Here is a 21,870-nt window from a genome sequence, read left to right on the forward strand (position 1 = left end):
TCAATGTTCTTTAGTATACAAAATTCTAAGTTTATCTAGTAGCCCACAAAAAGTAGCATGTATATGTAAATATTGCATAAAAACACCAGAAAAAAAAAACTTATGCAACTCCTCAGTATATGTGACTAAATGAATTTTCAAACGTTGCTCAACGTAAATATTGCATAATTCCTTATTCGGCACATACTGCATCACTTGACTAGAAAATGTATTAAAAGAAAAGTGACTAGTTCACCCACTCAACTCAGCTCAGTAAGGTATCAGCATGCATTACAATACTTAAATCCAAGCATTATAAACTTAATCTAAAGGTCTGCTCCTAGCTGCTCTGCACAGGGGAAAGACATTGCAATGTGACTTTCATATGCTGAAACACTAGGCATGCAGTTATGTCAAAACCACGTCAATTTTCACAAAAGGGAAAATTGTGGAAAAAAGGTAAAATAGAAATCTGATTAGTTAACAGAAAAAAAACCTCCTTCATTAGCAGATCATCTTAAGTACCACTTGGTTAAGAAAGACTCAGAAACATCTTTCTCTGTTGTGCTTACGTAACAGAGGACATAAGGGAGAACACATAACATCATACAGAACCTTTTCTCAGATATTCCTTGTTATTAATTTTTATTATTACCTCTTATTTTACAACAGCTGACACACAATTACCTAATCTAGACTCTGCAGTTCGTCTCCTTATTTATACAGCATTTACTTTATCTAATTGTAGGTTGAATTTAATATATCTGAATGTATCCTACAGTTTATTTTAATCTAGAAACAATATTTATTAATAAAATCAACTTTAAGGATTCTTAATCATTTTTATGAAGCACCTGCATTTTTTACTGCAAAATATTTTTTTTTAAATTCCCTTTTGATTACTTTCATTTCAGCAAGAACAATAGCAACTTTAAAGCACTGTTACATGGTACCATTTGGAACACCGACAGTTAAATTCTAAGACACAAACAAAAAAAAGTGAAAAGCAAAACCTATAAAGGTGCCTGTTAGACATATCCATTGCTTTAAATTAAAATCAGAAGTCTAGAAGTTACTAGTCCAAAATATGAATTAAAGCAATTAATGCAAAGAAAAAAACTTATGTATGAATAAGTTACTAAGGCATATTCAGTATCCACTTGCATACTCTCCTATGACTGATTAATAAACATATTGTGCCATAACTCAATACTAATTCTTTCAAAGCAGACACATATGAACTATCACCCACAGAAAGCTAGATCAGGATAAAAATCCCGGAAGGGATATTTTGATGAAGTGTCTGGTGACAGAAACTGAGCTTCTCAGTACACCCCAAACAATGATTAATGAAACCTAACTTAAAGCTGAGACGCCAGCCACCTCCTCCTGAGTTGTTTTTCATCTTTATGAATACAAGACACTTAAGACACATAAAATACGTACGATCTTAGTTGATGTACAACTGTGAAATCTGCGGTATCTCCTAGCGTCCTCTCGTTAATCTGCTGGGCTCCCGGCAGCAGAGCCCGCCACACAGCGCGGGCAGCTCCCGGGCCGAGACCCCGCAGCGAAGCGTGTGCGAGGGGGTGAGCTGAGGACACAGTGGCCGTCTTTACCGGGAGCAGCATCCTTTGCTTTTCCTGCTTCAATTCCAGACAAGAAATCCTCACAGAAATGCTACGTTTGGGCCATTTAGAAGATCAAAGAGGACACCATTTCCAGATAAAATAAGGGGTTTGCACTGATACACTTATGGTACAAAAATAATACCCACTCTAACACACATACACCCTCGGCAGATAATTGCTTTTGCTTCAGGGAACATTTCGTGCTTTGCAGTGTCAGATAACACTGCAGGGACTGGCAGCTGTTTGCCACCTCTCGCAGCCAGCCAGCAACGGGTGCAAGCAACTTTATCGGAGTGAAACAACTACAACCCAAGAAAACATAAACGCTTATTTTTTCTTACGTGAGAACTGGGATGCGGAGAGCACTTTGCTTGTCTCTCATACAGCACCCAGCGCGCAGGATGACCATAAAAACTCTGCCTATAAAGCGCAATTTTACACAGCAGCATGCGCAAAAAATTTCCGCCAGGACGCCGTAGCCCTGGGCGAAGGCGACATACTTACTGCTGCTGCTCCAGGCTTTTAGCAGAGACTTTATGTTAATTTCGAAGAAGACGGAATCCTGGAGGCCGAGCATCGCGCCGGGCCGCGGCGGCGGCCGGGGGCGGGGGCCGCGGCGGCGGGGCGGGGGGAAGCGCTGCGCCCGGCCGCCTCCGGGGTGCCGCTGCCGCCGCCGCGCGGCCTCCCGGTGCCGCAGGGCGCGGGGCGGGGCGGGCCCGGCGGGCGGGGAGCAGCGCCCGCCGCCCCGCGCTTCCTCCGCCCCCGCCTGGCCCGGCCCGGCCCCGGCCCGGCCCGGCCGCTCTGGGGCTACCGCCGCACCCCGCCTGCTCGCCGCTCCCGAGAGCCGCCGCGCGCGGCCGGGCCGGCGCTGCGCTGCGCTGCGCTGCGCTCCGCACCGCTCCGCACCCCTCCGCTCGCCAAAACTGCAAAGTTTCCTCCCGCCTCTCCAGCGCGGATGCCCGGCTGCGGCGCCCGTTCCGTTCCGGAAGGGAGCGGCGCTAGAGCCAAGCGAGGGGCGCAGGCTCCCGGGCTCAGGAACACCCGGCTCCCCCCACCCCCGTTGCCATAATCTTCCCAGTAGATACCCAAACAAAAATGCCTTCACCCGCCAAATAGAGTCCTCGGCCTTCACTAACTACGGACGATCAATAGAAACGCACAGAAGGGCTTTTGCAAAACGGAAGGTCCTCTGAACTCTAAGTGTTTCATAACGATAAGCAAGCACATAGCTAGCAGATGCTTCAGGAATAATTTGTATTAAAAACTTCACTTGAAGAGAATGCTTCAATTATTAATGTCTTTATATTCTTTGTGCTCTTATCTAAAGCAGCAACATAAACGCAGCATTATTTTGTCACTTATTTCTCAACATCTAAAACGGGCAAAACTGACTTAGAGTTATTTAGTTAACAAAGAACATGGCAAAACCTGATGCTCTAATTCCAAGCTTGAAAAGTGACTTGAAAGAAAGATCTTAAAAAACAGTTTGCAATATTCTTGGCAATAGAATTCATTATAATTCTCCGAGAGAATACTTGGATAGGTATTCAGAGAGATTTTCTCCTAAAGACTATGGAAGAGTCATTTGCACACAAACAGTACAAATACTTACAATTATAAACAACATGGACCACCAAAAAGCTGTTTACAACTTGCTGGTTTTCAAACAAATTCCTAGTTGAACAGTTAAACTTACAGTAAATTAAATTGCTGGGTATTATTTTGTACAGTGCAAAGGGTATGACAACTGTTTTACAATACAAATATACAAAATGAAAGAAAAAATCCTCAGCCTGAAAAACACCTAGTCTGACTTTGGAAGGCAGCAATATAATAAATGGTGTGCCAAGAGTGGAGGACAAAAATACTATTATCAGTCCTTCAGCTTACAAACTTACGGATCTTTGCAGTTCAATTTCAAGACAAGAAAATTAGAAAAGTAAGATTTTTAATCTTTTAAAGTATGCAACTCAATAAAATTTTGACATTTTTAATGATTACTTGGTGGGAACATTTACTGCCTTCTCAAAGGCCATGATGAAAACTAGCTTTTATTAAGTTAGATTTGAGGTTTCTGAATTCCTGCAGCTACAGTCCAACATAGCTAAAGCTCAGCATTTACCATCATTCATCTGGGATAAAGGAAGCTACCGTATGAATACTGGTCCATTTCAGCACAGGGTAAAGGAGTTTAAGATAAACCTCTCTCACTCTGCCCACATTATCAGCTACTACCAATGCTGATAACCCTCCCATCCGCTTGAGCTGCTGCCTTTACCTAGCCCAAAAACAAACCAACCGCAAGAACATACCAGAAAGCACCTCAAGATTTTAACGAGCAAATCTAAAAGTAGAAGAAAAAAATCAGAAAAGTTTCCCAGTACTGACAGCTCAAATAGTACAGAAAGATAATGTTTGTTTATGTAACTGCCATCAAATCACACATAAGAAATAACATTAAACTTGGGTCAAATACATAAAATTGAGAGGCTACTCAACTGGATACTGGGATTACTGTGACATGGCTGCTAACACTTGTTAATTAAGATGGATTTACAACTGCAACTTTAACCACATTATGATTTATGTGAGTCCAAGATGTACTGATTACCTTAATCTGATTTAAAGTGTGTGTGTGTGTGTGTATATATATACACACACATGCATATACATGCATATATGTATATACACACAGAAAATCTACACATAGTTTCAGAAATGCCCCTCACACTGTGCTAGGAATAAACCAGCCATGAGAAGTATGGCATAGATGTACTCTCTCAGATAAACAGTTTAGCTAATTCTAATTAATTTACAGGATTTATATATGCAGGACAGTATATATCATTGAGTATTTTTTTTAACAAGAGAAAAAGAGAAAAAAATAATTATCACTGCTGTAGTGTGATCATATCTCAGTTGTCATGCATTAAAATAATTAAAACAATAATGTCCTTGTGCAAATGTATTTTTCTACAATACTATATGAAATTGCTATGTATATTGGCCTAGCTATTTTTCTACCCAGACAGGGAAAAGGACCTGTGTACACACTGAGTAACTCTTTGGGATATTGCATCTCATTTTCTTTTATAAGTCTGTTTCAGGTAATATTGTATATGCAATGCCTCCAATTACCTCATACTCATGCTTTTGCCATTTAGTACATTAATAAATTCAAAGTTGTATTTCAAGAATTTCTTTTTCCTTTTACTAAGTAAGAAAAAACAGAGATCGTATTTTGTTATAAGTAGGATATAAGAGTCAGATTTTAGAACTGGCTGATGAATTTCACCACTAATTTGAAAGACTGTATTAATTATGGTTGGTCTCTGCCTGCCTTTAACACTGGGCTACAGAGAGTTCTTCAAAGGAATCCTTGTTAAGGGCATGCATTCCTAAATCATGAGCCAACTCTCCCAGCACCTCAAAAATAATGACTTTTTAAAATACACTTTGGGTTCTTTGTAGCTGCCCTTCCCTCCTCCCTTCACCCCCGCCCATCTACTCTTTAAACCATTAGAGCCAGAAACTTATTAAAAAACAATTGGTCAAAAACCCAAGGAGCACAGAAATCTCCTGGAGTCACTTTAAGAAGAGTCAATAAATGGAAGAACTGCCAATATTTCTTTATATCAACTTTTAAAACTAAAGGTTAACGAATGTTAGGGAATACTTTTAAAAACTGTTATTTATTTCTGATAATGATGTGTTTGGCCAAAGTTACATGGCTTTCCCCATGCCATCTGAAATTGTATTGCAGTATTATTTGTTCATAATATTAACAATCAATCACCTTTGGCAGGCTTCTGCAAGCAAACTAACAATTTTAGATGCAGCTAGCTAAACAGAAAATATCAGCCCATTAAGAACTTCTAAGATGTTAAGAATATTTTGAAAACTGTACAAAACACTACAAGCTCTTCCCTTCTGTGATTTCAGGAGGATTTCTGTAGGAATACTTATATCAGGAATAAAATATTCTGAAAAAGACAAAAAACTTCTTTTAATACCATATGAATAGGCATGTACATCAAAAGTATATTTTCATATTATATGCACACACGTGGGAAGTCTGATTCAGTGGACAACGAATTATCTTATATGACTGTGTGCAAGTCTTCTAACATTTCTTTTTCCTCATACATCTAATATTTATGCTTTTATAGGCAAAAATGTATAGATGACAGTTATTGCAAATTTGGACTTTTGGAGGTTTTGTCTTGATAACACTGCTACTAGATAACAGGATAACAGAAGATTTCAGGATAAACCACAATGTTTATAATACAACATTTTATTTTTAACAAGAACAGAAACAGTAGAAGCAGGAAAGAAAAACATGGATTACAACCCTCTGAACCTTGCCAATTGCCGAGTAGGCTAATTCACTAAGTAGAGTCTGGCAAAATTCAGTGTGCAACAGCTAAAAGACATCACCATGTATTTCTAAAACTGTATGAAAAATGCCGTTTATAACAAGGACTCTTAAGTTGCTTGTTTTCAGAGAGGAAAATGACATAGACTTCTAGTAAGGAAAGAACATTTTGTTTAAAATTAAAAGCAACAAGTATGTATTTTTAGACTTTCACGGTGGACATAACACTTAAGAGAATATATATGGGAAGTCTTTCATAAGATGCCTGGTAAGCTATTTTATTACCTAGAGAGAAAATGGAAAAGAAAACACTTGCATTTAACTGTAAGTCAATAGCTTTGAACTGGAGCTTTGTTTTATGCAAGAAAAACATGCAAAAAGAAAAAAACTGACAAAATGAGAATTTGTATATATTCATATTACTTGACTGGACTTAGAAAAGAAGTTCTTCTCAAAGCAACAATTTATACAGTTCCAAGAAATATGTAGTTTATATACTGATTCCAGTATTTGCAAGACTTTGGATACAGGTTACAAATCTCATTATTTAAGAGGGCAGACCACTATAAGTCAAGGAGGATTTTGGTTACTTTCTCGAGAGTCAAGGTGAGGCATGCCAGCGAATGAGCACAGTGATACCAACAGGCGTGGGAAAGAACAAGACAAGGCTGTAGATGTGCTGAAGCAGAGGTGCTCAGCCAGCAACCACAGGTCATTTGTAGTGTACTAGAATGGTTAGTGTAAGTGTCCCGTTTACACCTTGCTTTCTGCCCAGATATGAACACCTTTAAGAAAGAGGATGGCTACAAGCAATTTGAGTTGCTTTAGTAACATAAGCCTGCAGCAACTTCAGGCTGGAACTAGACCTACACATTACATGATTCAGTGCACATTAAGCCCAGCTAGGAAGTATTAGAAGGTCCATCCATGGTCCAATCACACACAACACACCTGACCTCTAAAGCAAAGTCAATTCATCACTTCAAGAATGTGTACATTACTGTTCTGCCATTCAGCTCAACTAAACCGTACATGTACAGTAAGATCAGTCATATGATAGGCGGGCAAGGGCTGTGCTGGATGTTAGAAGAAGCTATAGGGCCCAAGCAATTTCAAAGACCAGACACTGTTGCACTGAAGTACAGATTACAACAAATACTTACTTATATAATCTGCAATTTAGTGGGAACATTTCTAAAATGATCAATATACTTACTAGGATCAATACATTTACTACAAATGAATATGGAACAGTTGTCTACAAGGCTTTTCTGTAACAAGTAGCATTATACCTTTTTTTTTTTTTTTTGAATTCCCCAGAAACATTAGTAGCAACTACTTTGAACATCCTACGTAAAACAAGCACAGTGTAAAACAACTGCTGTTTCTGTAACTGTCAGGCCTCTGGACTCTGCTTCAGGAAGGACTAAGAAATGAGATCAAAAATAAATAAATAAATATTATCATGATGTTTCAGTGCCAACCCTGAAAGGTTAGAAAGGGTATGGGATCTTCTTTTTCTAATGGCATTTCCATGCCTAAAGACAGTCCTGAATAAGTTATCATAAAGGAAATAAATGAATAGAATTTAACTTTTCAACATTTGCTTTTAAATGACAAAAAAAAAAAATGTCATTTATGTTTCACAGACCACATTTCAGATTTTAACCTTACGAATATCTCCATTTTCTTTTTATTTGAAGTGTTACTCAGGCTTATTCTAAAATAGTTTTATTTCTCCAGGAGTATACCATATCATATATTACCTTTTCCCCCTTCGTAACACAGTTCTTGGTATTTTCTACTGCCAAGATTGATGAGATAAAAGAATATGATTTTCTACCTCTCTCACCTTATAAAAAATAATTTGTGTTAATCATTCTAGCATAAATATTCAATTTAAAAAACCCACACAATTAAAATTATCCTTTTAAGTTACATAGTATATTTGCAGTCACTGTTACTTTCAAGTTTCCTTGAGGTTTTCAGTCTTGCTACACTCATTTTCAGGATGATACAGATTAACAAAAAAAATGCCTTCAGGCAAAGAACTGCAAGTAATATTTCCCACTTCAGGTCAAATATAACCATGAATTTTCCAACTAGTATTGAAAAGACACTGAAGATACACAGCCTTCTTGTGGAACACAGTCTTTGAATAACATCAAAGAGGAGGATAATGTTAATATTTAACTTTTCCAGTAAGTTAGCATTATCTTGATCGAACAGCAATCCTATTAAAAATATTAACTAAATCCATAAAAATCAAATAGCTTTCAAAGTAGCATAACTAACACAGAAGAACTTACTAACTTTATCAGGATTTACATTAAATAGATTTCAATCTGGCCTTCCCTGAAAACCCAGCTTTCCAGAACAGCAAACAGCCCTGGATCACAAGGCAACTAATCAGTTTCAAGCAACCTAGCAGGAAGTTCTGAGAAGATATTTAACCAACCTTTTTCAAAGAGGAAATAAGACAGGCAAAGCAATATTCAAAATAAGACAGATAAAGCAATATTCGAAACAAGGACTGTTACCACATCTTGTATGCCCGATAAACCCGACTTTTTTGATTTTCATAGGCACTCCAATAGTTAAATTGCACAGACCACTCCAGTGGTTTGCTCCCTCTCCAATACGCAATTTCAAGCTTTCATGTATGCAAAAAAGCCTAAAGATAGGAAGCAACTAATTACTACGGTGCAGTGTCAAACAACTTGAAATAACTGCCAGATTCTGCCACAGCAGTCTCATTATTGTGCTTGAGCAGCAATAGATCAACATATTGTTTTTAGAAAATTAGCATTTCAGTTTTCATCAACATTTTAAATGGAACCTGGAAACAGTTACGTGGCTATGCTGAAAATCTCAGCTTAGTTGCAGGACATTTAAACGGATAGAGTAAGGAAAGGCTTAACTTTGTTACCCTACAAGGCATTAAGAGGACTGTTACAAACCAGTTATGTTTCTATTTTTGTCATTCCTCCCAAGCCGCTAAATGTCTTTGCCATTTTAATGGGAAACATCATATCTGCATTTATGAGAGGATCTAGAGAGCATTGAAAAAGATAACCAGAAATGTAAGGCTTATCCAGGGGAACTTTAGAATAGCTAAGGTGAACTATCTACAGGGGTAAACTCAGTACAGAAGTTCAAGTCTATTAAGCCCCCTGAGTGCAATAGTACTTGGGTGGAAAATGTTCTTGGATGCAGACTCTCATTAGACTTAGCAGCAGACACACATAATCGTCTTTCCCTGCGCCAGAAGATAGATTTCTGCCTTCTCCCTCTGCTGTAGAGAGGGCTGAACATTTGCTCCTGAGCCACTGCAGTTTACTGAGTGCAGCCAATTTCTGTTTATGTATTAACGCACTTTGCAGCCCAGTGTAATGCAGATGCATGTCTGGTTCAGTCATCTCTACGACAGCAGCACTAACTGTTAGGCAGGGGAATGGGGAATTGCAATGACAGTGGCAAACGGGGAGAACCTCAGCTGTCCCAGCTAAACCTACTAACACACACAGCTCACTTATTTCACTATAGCTTAAATCCCTATGGTGTATGTAGCTGGCAGAACAGTTTTAGAATCTATTTGCAGTATAAGGACTTTGAAAGCTCTAGTTACAGGAAGGAGAGGGAGAGCTGGCAGGAGCAAAGCATGGACAGGCAATTTTCTGTAAGGTTCCAGCTGCCTGCAGTCCCTCTCCTCGGCATTGCAATCACACCCAGCAGGAGCACAAGGAGCTCTGCTGCTCAATATAAATAAATAAATAATGATGTTAACATGGCATGCTTCCTCATTGAACTAAACTGGCATATTTCCTCACTGCATAGCCAGCACCACTGTTTAATTACAGTGTTTCTTTAGTACTTTAATTACCACAATTTAAACAATTAAATAAGTGCTTTTAATGTTGAATTTTACAACACTCCCATCTCTGAATCAGTCTTGTAGGGACTAGGTGCAGGAGTAAAAGACAGAAATGGTTTTTTAGTTGAAATAAGGCATACATATACATTGTATACATATACATTGATTTGTAAAAGAGATTTAAGAGAATTTGTATACGGTATAATTTCTGAACCTTTATCCTTAGCAAGTCTGCTGATGCACTGACAGAAAAAAGTAAAAAAAAAAAAAGCAATAAAAATAATTAGAAATGGAATGGAGAAAATGGGGAAAACTCAAAGGTAGTTGAACACAACAGCTGGAGACTAGACACTCAACAAACACTAAAAGTTTACAACAAAGGCTGCGCTTATCTGCGAGCGCTCGGGTTGTGATCTACGCAGAGCCCAAAGTCCTCTGAAAGGCCCCAGCTGGCAGGCTAAAATACAGCCTCCAGAAGCAGGCGCATCTTGCACCTGCGCCCAGCACCGGGTGAGTCCTCCGAGCAGCTCTGAGCTGTATCATCTGACCCAGACTCTCGGCACACAGCCCTCCATTCACTCACCTGCATCTGGCAGAGCGGATTAAATGAAAAGGGAAAAGATCACTCTTTTAAGTCTCTGCTAATTAAAGAAAAACACAGAACTGAAATTATGTAGTAGGAATGTATTCAGGTAAAATGGAGAAGGCTTCTTTCTATCGAAGAAACTTGCTGTTATTTGCTAGTCATGTTATTTCTTGATAGAGCACTTATTTCCCAGTAATTAACAAGCACATGTTAACTTTCCAAACATATAATCAACCTAGAAACATACTTCACATAACTTCATCAAGTACTGAAAAAAATTAAGCTAATCAATTCTACATTCCTCCTATTATGAAATAACAGTTCTATGGAAACCTCAAAGAATAGAGAAAAATATTTTTAAACTATCTCTAACCAACAGAAAATAACACACTAAAGAAATACAGTATTTTCATGCAAGATGTGAACTGTGTTTGTGTTTTACTTCCTGCTTTTCCTGTCTTCAAGTTATAATTTTCTTTTTAATTAAATATATTCTTCCTTCATTCAGTCACCTTTGCAAAGACAAACAGAGAAAAGGCTCACGCCAGTGAGTGTTAATGAGACATTAGGAACAGTTCGGCATCACTGTCTAACACAACCATGCATCAGCAACTTCACACTAAAAAAAAAAAAGATTCTAAAGATAAAATTGCCATATTGGTCTTATCAATGAGCAACAGAATGGCCTCCCAGACAGCCAGGGTCCAGTACAGGTGTGTGTCAGTACAGACCTAAATGGTACAACAAATAAAGAATACTGATAATTCATGTGGTATCTCTACAAGGAAAATCCCACATCTTATAAAACAAGGGTATTTTAAGTCCCGAACATTTACAGGGTCTTATGCACAACTGCTACAGACACAAACTTAATCACTGTAGAGCGTACCATTGCTAAAGTGGTCTGACTTTCTGAAAGTTTCATCTCTCTGTTTTCAAATCAGTAGTTCAGACTTCTCTTCACAGAATCTTTCCTTTGTAAGTAAAGGTGAATACTGAAAGCCATAGAATAAGACCAGGCAAACCCATGACAACATCCTAGGAATCCTCTGTTAGGGAAGGGTTGCTGGTTAAAAGAATCCTTAAAGCTTTGCTGGTTGGTAAGAAGGTGTATTTTGATTTTAAAAGCTGCGACCACAAACACCACACTTCCCAAACTACAGGTGTTCTTCAACACTTACATTAAAAAAAAAAAAAAAAAAAAAACATATTCCCAATTGAAACTCATGCAGCATTTTCATGCTGGAAGGGAAACAAAAGGGTATGCAGTACTAAGTTTTATAAAAAAGAATGTCATTTATAAATGAAAGTCTTTCCAAAGTAGCCCCTTATTAAGACAAAATAGTTGAACTTTTTTCCCCCTCAGTTTGGATCCATTTTATATATATTCCTTCTGTGAAGTATTAAGTTAGCACTTGGGATAAGAAGCTCTAGAAGCACTTTAAGATCTTTAAAAAGGAAAATAGGAAAAAAGAAAAAACCCTAGAAATGTGGAATTCTACAAATCAAGACATGAAACAGCTAATGGAAGTACAGTCAGTCAACAGACATCAAAAGTATCATGAATTACTGAAAAATATTGTATCTGTATCTTCCATTTGTAAATCACATTTTCATTAGAAACTAAAGAAAAACCCTTATAGGATACTAAAACATGCTAAATCATCCATCAACTAAACTTTTGCATTCAAAACAGACTTTTTTCCTTTTCAACTCAAAACTGAAAAATTGTATGTTCAGAAAACTCTTCGAAATATAGTATTTCTATAAATTTTAAGATCAATTGCTGAAGTCACTACAGCATTTTTATAGGCAGCTGCTGATTTAACCCTATTGGTAAATATATTATTGATCTTAAAAACACTCCTTTGGAATTGTGGGCAGTTGTTTTGGATTTTTTTGGCCTAGAGATTGATTTTAGTCTGTTTAAAGGAAAACAGCTTTATACATAAAAGAAAAGAGCTCCCTAAAAATAAGTTAAGTTTCTGATTTCATATGCTGTCTATCCTCTTAAACACTCTGCCCTGGACTGCAGACTGCTGTATATTTCTTATATAAATGTATATATATATATTTTGTGTGTGTGTGTGTGTGTACAACATACACACGTATATATGTATAAATATATATAAGCATATAATAATGTGTGTGCATATAATATATAAAACCATATCCTATGTGTATGCATATACAATTTTTTCCATCTCTTTCCCAGCTATCTTACTGAAAGGTAACATTGCACTTGGCAGGAAAAGATATTTGCTTTATTTACCCCCTTCAAACTTTGAACTGTATTGTCTTGAAGAATTAGTCTAAAGAGAATTTTTTTAAAGAATATTTGCAGCTCATCATGACCTGATTTTACCTCCAATCTCCACTTTCTTTTTTATTGGATGAGTATTCTCATCACTTCTGACTTTTCAGCTTAAAAATTTATGATCTGCAAGATAGAGCAGAAGAACATCAAGACTAGTGGCATTCACTTTCTGATTCATTCTCTTAGCATTCCAATTTACTGCCTACCAATTGGCACTGGGAAGGTAGGGTAGTTTCCTGTTGCTTTAGCAAGTTGAACTGTCTCATCAAGAGGAACAGACTCAGACCAGGACAAGCACAGATAAATATACAGCAAGACTGTACCAAGTGAAAGGACACTATCTCCTTTTCTTAGCAGTGAGTCACTCTACTAAGATATTTAAGCCTCAGAAGGTCCTTTCATTACTGAAGACCAGAAAACAAAATATTAAGTCAGTGCAAAGTATTTTTGTTTGTATCTGTGAACAGTAAATCTGATGCAGAACTAATGTATTAATAAGAGCTAAGCCAAGAAAGACTTGGAAGCTCTCTGTTCACTATATCTCAGAGAAAAATAGTAATTTACTAGTCCTCATGAAAGATGAGAGTAGCTGTAACATATGGAGAAAAGGCTCTTCTAGATGTACTTTTTTTGCTGTGCTAACACGCACGCCTTTAAAGAAGTGGTAAATTACAATTACTTGTCACTCTTTGGGATGATATACAGAATTTGGTTCTGTAAGTTCAAAGGAGAAAAAAACCCAACAAATGAAGTAAAAGAGGAAAGTACTTGTTCTGAATTCATTCATGTTTATTCTTTAGGTGAAACCCTTGGACAATTACAGTAAAAAGTGTAGGCACACAGTCAACTATGTGATATGATGAAAATTAGGCCTCGAAAATAGGACTAAAAATCATATTTGAGATACTGCCCTCTAAAACTTAGTCATAGTACCTTTTCTCTAACAAATACACCACCACCTGTACTAGATTTTCCTTATTATAGAAAAATGAACTAGTCAGCTAAAGACATATTCCCTTTGCACTTACTTTTTAAAAGACTTGTATAAATCTGGACTTCATTTCAGTTCATTATTGACTCTTATCTTAAGTAAACGTCTTACTTAGAAAGACATTTACCCTATGGTCAGAATTACAAAGTAATTTTTATTTGCTTATAAGCAGTAATGAAAAAACATATCACTGCACATAAAACGCTGGAGAGATGCTTGTGTTTCCATTTATCTAAAATATAAAGGAGTTCTTTTTCCACAAATCAATATATTTGAAACAGCAGATATCCAGAAAGTGACCGCTACTTTTGGGGACAGTAAGTCATCTAATGCTGCTCCACTACTGACCAAAAAGGTCCTCTCAATGAATTGATTCACCTCACCAATTCATCTGAAAACTACCACTCTGAAAATGAGAGAATGTTTTCTGCTGGTTTTGTGGAATGAATCAGCTCTGTGAAAGGTCACACAAGCACCAGACACCGGCAAGGGCAGGGCTGCACAGCTGGCAGGGAGACTGCCCTTTTCAGTGGCAGCAAACTGTTACACCAGGCTGGTCAGCTTGTAAAACTGCACCCTTTGATACAAAATCCTCTTCCCCCATCTTCCCTCCTAAGTACCTTCAAGAACAGGTTTCAAATACACTTAAAGACTTCTTGTTACTCCCTATGGAAAATATACACAAAAGAACTTGCTGAAGTATTACTCATGCAAAACAATGCTATCTACTGTGATAAGAAAACAGGAGAGAGGCTTAGAGATTTTTATGTAAATAGCTTTCAGGATCCCAAAGAGTATTTTAGAACAGTCTCTGGACATAAACAAGAAGCAAACAAGAGTGCAGGGGAAAAGCATCAATGGTATTTGCTTGCCCACTAATCATGTCAGTCTTATCTAACTGAAATTCCTAACTTAGGTACAAAACTCACTTTTACTGCAGACGGACGCTGGGCCTCCCGGACATCCCCTGCTGTACAATGCTGTGATCAGAGATGGAGATGCATACGCCCTGCAGAGCTTTAGGTGTCACAGAGACTCAGTGCTCATAGGCAGTTAACGTACATCCAGACCGAGTGCTTTAGCACCAAAGCACACATTTGTGTCAACTTATTTCTGCCTCTTCTAGCACAGGCACTTGAAGGGAAACGATATTAATGTTCATGAAAGAAGACATTTTCCATGCAGAGAAATAACGCACACATGATGAGTAACGAGAATACTCAAATTGCTGATTAATTTAAAGCCTCTTGCAGTTATTGCAGATTTGACTTACACAGTTTGCTATTAAGACTGTTCCATAATATTAATTACTCCACCTTGCATCATAACTTATGCATAAAACCACCAGTGAAAGTGCACATTTCACACCCGATAGGTATTTTGCAATTTGCCAGTTTACACAGAGCACTCTTGGCATTCACCTTCTTTAACACCGCAAATAGGAGAAGGGGGAATATGAAATAATTTATAGATGTGCACCCATTTTTTTTGTAATTATCAATAAGAAAATACCTTCTCTGGGTTTTTCAACTCATCTTTCTATGTCTGTCTGGAAAGAACTACAATTAGAATCAGACTTCTGTGATAGAATGTTTCAAAATTCTTAAATGCTGTAACAAATTTAAAAGAACTCCCAATTAATTTTTCCAACAAGCGAAATGTATGGGCTTTTTTTCCCCCTACAGTTCCAATAACCTTATAATCTAAAAGACAGCTATGAAAGATTTCTAAAATTTTCTTGGAAAGCATTTTCTATGGACATCACATATTTAAAAAACATGTATCACCACATATTTTTCTACAGCTTTTTATTTTGCTTCAAAATAAGGTATAAATTAATTAAGATTTTGAAAGGCATTTTTGCTAAAATATGCTCTAATCCTAAAAAAGAACATCTCATCACTCAAACTCCATTAACCTAACACAAAATATTTAGATTAGATATATGCAAACTCAGAGCAGTATTACAAAAAAAGCACTTTTACACTTCAGAAGCTTGGAATATTTCTTTAATACTTTCTAAAATACTTCTATGGTTTGGAATAGTTGCTAGATCAGCATTTCACCCAGAGTTTTATTAACATAAAAATCTTCCTAAAGATTAAAAATAAGAGAAAAAAAGTTTCAAATCTAGAAATACATACAAGCACATCTACAGGATAAACAACCTTAGCTTTCAAAGCTATTGAGTCCTTGAATAGTTTCATTATACTAAGTTCTGATAACATGCCACATCTGCTGACCTTAAGTAAACATTCGCAAAAAATCTTACTATTTTATTGTTTTATTACCTGTTTTGCTGGCACCTGCCTTCTACAGCATATCCAACTGATAAACACAGTAGTTCTTCACTCTGTTCCATAAGAGCAGTTCATTCCATTACCAAGATACAAAAATAGAAATAAGCAGATAATTTAAAGAGGATTCAGCTGTTATCTGCTATTGTAAAAGCATGATCCCAGAACAGACCATAAGTCTGCATTTCGTAAATGATGACCGCACATTATTAGGTGATATTAGTCAGGCACTACTGATTTGTGGAAATTACTCCTAATAATCACCATTTGACAAATACTTAACAAGTGAAAAGGAGAATTAATCTTCAGGAGTAGGATCAGAGTATTCTAATGTGTCTTATCCTCATCTGCTCAACCATCTATAAAACACTGAAAAAGGTTAAATGAAGGCCTCTGTTCTCGATATAAACTTCAATCTATAGCATTCTCTCTTAACTTGGTACAAAGATAAGGCTATCTGTTCTTAAACCATAACCCTGGAATTCTAGTATTTGAAAAACAATGTTGTTTAAAAATGTTAGTTTGAGCTATAAAGAAAAGCACTACACAGCTCAAGAGAGACACTGATGAGATGTGCCTATCAAGATTTTGAAGTTGTGCACTTCACTGTGATACCCACGCATAAATTTCAGGCTCTAGAACGTTTAAAGTTAAATGACAACATAAATGTGGCTAAAAGAGCACCACCCATTCAGATGGATCAGATTTCTCAGTTTTCAAACACGCAGGCAATAACATTCTTAACAAAAATGTTCCAAGTCTTCAATAGTCAACATTGTTACAGCATGAGCAAGTTCTAATTTGTTATACACAGGAACAATTTGGCTAACAAAATATCACTGTACCTTCTTTCACCAACTACCAGTATCATGCAACCTGATATATTTAAAAGATTAAAAAAAAACACCGCCATTATTTTACATTATTTTATACTATAATCAGAAAGGCTAAACAAAAGTCTCACTATGGAAATCCCTTTTCATTCCCCTCATAAAATTAATGCCACAGGTAAGGCCACAAGGCCACCAGCCAACGAAGTGGAGGCTGCCTTTTCTTACCTTTGCAGTACACAGCAAGTGTATTGCACTTACAAGTGCAGTAAGGTTAAAAAAAAAAAAAAAAAATCAAGTCACATGTTAATTGGTGAAAATGGTCATCACATAGCAAAGAGGAAAACCTGTGCATTTGATAGCCATCAGGGGCCAAGACCATAAAGTCTTAATATTTTAGCCAACGGCAAAAGAAAGTAAAACTGGATTTTCCACTGCCATCCAGTTAAACTGTCAGAAACGCTGAATCATTCCATCTGTAATTTTTGCATATTAGTATGTGGGAAAAAAATATCTTAAGGCAAGCAAAACTGCCCATACTCTTAAGTCAAAAACTCTATATACAATGTTTGTATTTTCACTTGATTTCTTTACATATTATGTCTGCAAAAATTATGCAAATCTTCCAAACACTGAACAAGTAAAGCATACACATTCTTGAAGTGAAAAACCTCTTAAGAAGTTTCACCTTAGAAAATCTGGGGAATTTCAAAGGGAAAATAGGGAGAGAAAAGGTGACATAAAACCTGAATTCTGCACTGAAGTAAACAGAGCTTTCCACAGCACACACATCTGTATAGATAAGTTAATGCCTAAATATCGCTACATTATGATTTTAGAATTTATTTTGAAATAGAGATATTTATCCGCAAAAAAAAAAAAAATCACACGGGCATGCACAAACATGAAGCACATGAGAAAAGCTGCTTTAGAGAGTTGCTTTCAAACAGGTCATAATGCACTCATTGACAAAGTAATTCTAAAACTAGGGAAACCATTATCATAGCGACTTTCAGAAAAAAAGCCTTTTATTATCAAATCAGCAATTTATCAAAATAACCGTCATTCAAAAGAACTTAGAAATCTTTTTTTTTTTAAAAAAAATGGATACATACTGTAATTAGGCTGTGTCTCCTCATCTTCATCTATTGTCTGTCCTAAGGAAAGCAGGCTGACACGTCTCATCTTTAGTAGCCTTGGGGAGCTCTCACGGGCAGTACTTCCAACATCCAGAACTACATCACCAGAAATGGCAGTAGGGACAATCTTTTTAAGGAATTCCATTTTTATGTGCCTTGTGTATTCCTCTGTATTCTCAGCATCTATTAAATTCAGCAGTTTAGGTGCACGTTACCGAGCCAGGCTCCCACATTAACTTCCTTGAGCGCCGAGGTGGACTACACTTACTACTTCTCCTAGCGATGTCGTATCAAACCTGGGTGGTGCCAATAGCAGCACGTCAGCTGCCAGCTGCTCCACGGCAGATTTTAAAGACGTCTAACTGTACCGACTGATAAGAAAACCAAACGACGACAAGCTATTTTATTAACCAATATTTCTTAAACTCTTCACTTATATAAAACACTGCTTGGCATGACAACGATTTGAAACACAAATAAAATGTACAGTATATCTTCAAAACTCATAGCTGACAGTTCAATAGCTCTTAATTTTCATGAAGTGCACAGGCAGAGAAGTGTTCATCTGCATTCGAAAGATAACACTTATCATTTAAAAGTCTATGCACCAGCTTTATAAACGAAGTATCTAACACCACCAGAATTTAAACTATCTGCATTCTCACAGAGTTAGTATACTAACATCTATCAAATATTAAGATCTATTTTACAGAGGTTCTGATACTAAATTAATCACTGAGAATCCAAGAATACCTTCCAGAAGAATCCCCCAAGTACTGAAAATAATAATCCGCCTCATTTTCACCAAATTTTCATTCTATCTCTAGGGCTACTATCCATTTATAACCAAGTGCCTGGTTTTAACTGAGTTTTTTCTGTTTTTATTTGAGGAAAGTTTAAATACTCTTCCACATTTAGCTTAGAAAAGCCATTAAGAAAAAGTGCCTTGCATTTGGAGCAGAATGCTTAGAAGAAAAAAGAAAACACTTCAGAAAGTTTTTTTGATGGATATCCATAGACTTATTACTAAGCAATTTTCTCATCTCATTTGTCACTTAAGATTGTACATATCACTCAGAGGAAATCCACAAATACTCAATCTGAATATCTATTAGTGGTAGCCTACAGGCTTTTATGTTCACATTATTTCCTGTGAAAACAGCTCAGTGTCCAAGCCATTTCTCAAAGTGTTCTATGCAACGTCATCCAACCTAAGTGCAAAGCATACTGCACTACCGTTACATTCCTTAAAAGAAGGCATTTCACGTCATATTCATCACCCTATCTAGCTCGTCTTAAACAAAAAGCAAAACAAAAAGACACCACAGCAACACACACAAAACCCAGGAAACTCTAGGGAACTCTGAAACGTATATAAGAGCAGTCTGTTTCATGTCATGGAGATCCAGTATTTCCATGTTAACATGGGATGGCTCAACTACATTAAGCTATCAGTTTTTACTGACCACCTACCCTGTCACACTTTATGAGTATTAAATTTAATTAATAAGGCTGCAACTTGACAAGCACAGCACAAATTCATTGAAGTTACCACTTAAGACAATTTTTCATACTGAAAATGTGTGATACTTTTAGTATTAAATGCTTCATTAAAACTCCAAAATATTCAAAAGTTCATGTATATTTCCTTTGCAACGAGGGCCTAACCTTACCATAAAGGACACATTGTTAGGATACAATTTTCTGCAGCAAAAGATCTGGGATATCTGGCAAAGTATTGTCTTTGTAACAATTTCATTCACAATTCTTTTTATTAAAAGAAAAAAACTATACAGAGTACGTTTGCAGATAAGTGTTTTATGTGCAGAACAAACAATAAGATACTGCAAAGATAATTTGTGATTACAGTTATCTTTTACGGGAGTAGAGAAATATCAGGAGTCATTACAAACTGGAACACATATTTACTCATAACAGCAAGATTCTAGTGGCCAAAAATGAAATGCTATAGAAAATAATGCTATAGACATAATTTGCAATTTCTAACACTTCAGAACAAAAGAGAAAATCAGACGCTTCTGTTGGACTGAGTATACTCCCAAACATCCGCCTTCCAAACTTCAATTTCCAAAGAAAAGGATATTTAGATATTTTGAACTGTGAGTATCTAACCTAAATACCTTTGCACATTTCCTCTGCTATGGTCCTAAATCAGACACAGAAGTGCACTAAATCACACTCTGGATGTTTTATAAAGTACATGGACATAGGGCAGAGATGAAAGATGAAGTGCAAGTGCCCACTGCACTACATAAATCAAATGCTTATAGTATGACTTTCTATATCACATGATGTTCATGAATAGCTATAAATTCAAAAAAAAAAAAAAAAAAAGGTTGAAATAGAGTTTTTCTTCCAGAAAATGGAGTTTACAGAATAGTCTTCAAAGTAGTAGGATTCAAAAACAAAACACAAACAAAAAAAGGACCCTACCACACATATAGTATATCATGTTTCAAGACTGAACTTGATAAAGAGGTTATATAACATCATATAACAGTTGTATCTAAATGTTATGGCTAGTTTTTCACTCAAGATGGCATTTGTATAACTTTTTAAGAAAAGAACATCGAAGAGTTGTCTGCAGAAGACAGTTCATATATGAATATATATGGCTATACATATATGGCTATGTATGGATGGTGGTTAACTGCAGGACATCTATATCTATAGTTAATTATATTCCATTAAAGCAGCATTTTATAAATAACAAAGCTAAGAGAGAAAGCTTAAGCTTCTGGCTATGTCAGTTCACATACACTCCTCTCTCCTACTCTCACTCGCTCTTTAAGAAAGAAGGCAAGAGCACATAATGTACAAGTTTTACAAATAATTATAAACTCTTAAGAGGAAATATATAACAGTTCTTCCAATTGTTCTAATAAAATTCATCTCTGCAAGCAAACAAGACTAGAAAAAGCCTTTACTTGATAATTTTTAGCTTCTTATTCTGGAACCTCTACATCTGAAGAAAGAATGAGAGACTCAATCTCATGTACAACTATTATCTGCATTACAGTAAGTCCTTTGATGTTTTCCTGGTTTTCCTGTATGCACTCCACTTTTGCTGTACTCAAAAAAAAAAAAAAAGAAAAGAAAAGAAAAAAGAAAGAAAAGAAAAGAAAAAAAAGATATTTTGGTTTTGCATTGATGTGTCTGCTGAGGACTCTCAAGTACTGGGCTTGACCTCTAGCAGTCCCTACCACTAGTGGTAAACCAGCAAGAAAATAACATCCGAGCCTAGCTGCCCTCACTAAAAGGAACCCCACAGGACTCTTCATTAAAAGGGGTAAGAACAGATCATGAAACATATGGAATTACCATCTCTTAAGGAACTAGTTGCCAATTAGGAAACAATAACTTTTCCCAGAGCACTTGTCCATTTGTATTCGATCTTTCACAGCACACAGACAGAACCGTTGACAAGGTGCATGGGATGTGGGGGGAAAGAGCCGCTACATGGGAGTCCTGCTGATGCAGGAACACTACCAGTGAGAAAAGCTGAAAAAACAGGTTGCTAATTAACAAAAGAAAGATGCGTATAAGACAAGGCTACTTACAAGTGTCTTCAGCTCACATTTTTAGAATATTTTCAGAACTGGCAATAAAACTAAAAGTTTCAGTAATTCTTACTCAAGACAAGTATAAAATAGATAACATCCTGGGAAGTAAAACTTCAGAAAAGATGGCCTATCATAAATATGCAAGCAAGTCTGTCTGCTGCATCTTTCTACGCCTAAGCATGCATTATACACCCTTAGTTTACATCAAGGACAGCTGGCAGTGTTTTTGAAACTACCCCCACCCAGCCAGACCAAACGGATCCC

At 36.7% G+C, this 21,870-nt stretch overlaps 1 protein-coding gene across 13 annotated transcripts in view; it reads right to left on the bottom strand.

The window, feature by feature from the left end:
• The window catches only part of FRYL (FRY like transcription coactivator), a 182,935-nt gene that overhangs the window by 127,163 nt on the left and 33,902 nt on the right, over positions 1-21,870 (bottom strand). For 7 of the 13 annotated variants that reach the window (XM_062575534.1, XM_062575544.1, XM_062575535.1 and 4 more), the window contains exon 1: positions 17,999-18,391. The exons of 4 other annotated variants lie outside the window; for them this stretch is intronic. In XM_062575534.1, coding sequence (XP_062431518.1) covers positions 17,999-18,167 — 169 coding nt within the window. In that variant the 5' untranslated portion in view covers positions 18,168-18,391. Of the gene's footprint in view, positions 1-1,425; positions 1,443-16,047; positions 16,134-17,998; positions 18,392-21,870 lie in introns of those variants that run through there. 2 more of the 13 variants (XM_062575539.1, XM_062575540.1) reach the window with 2 other exon arrangements.

This window comes from Rhea pennata, chromosome 4 (genome assembly GCF_028389875.1).
Source record: "Rhea pennata isolate bPtePen1 chromosome 4, bPtePen1.pri, whole genome shotgun sequence".
Lineage (NCBI taxonomy): Eukaryota > Metazoa > Chordata > Aves > Rheiformes > Rheidae > Rhea > Rhea pennata.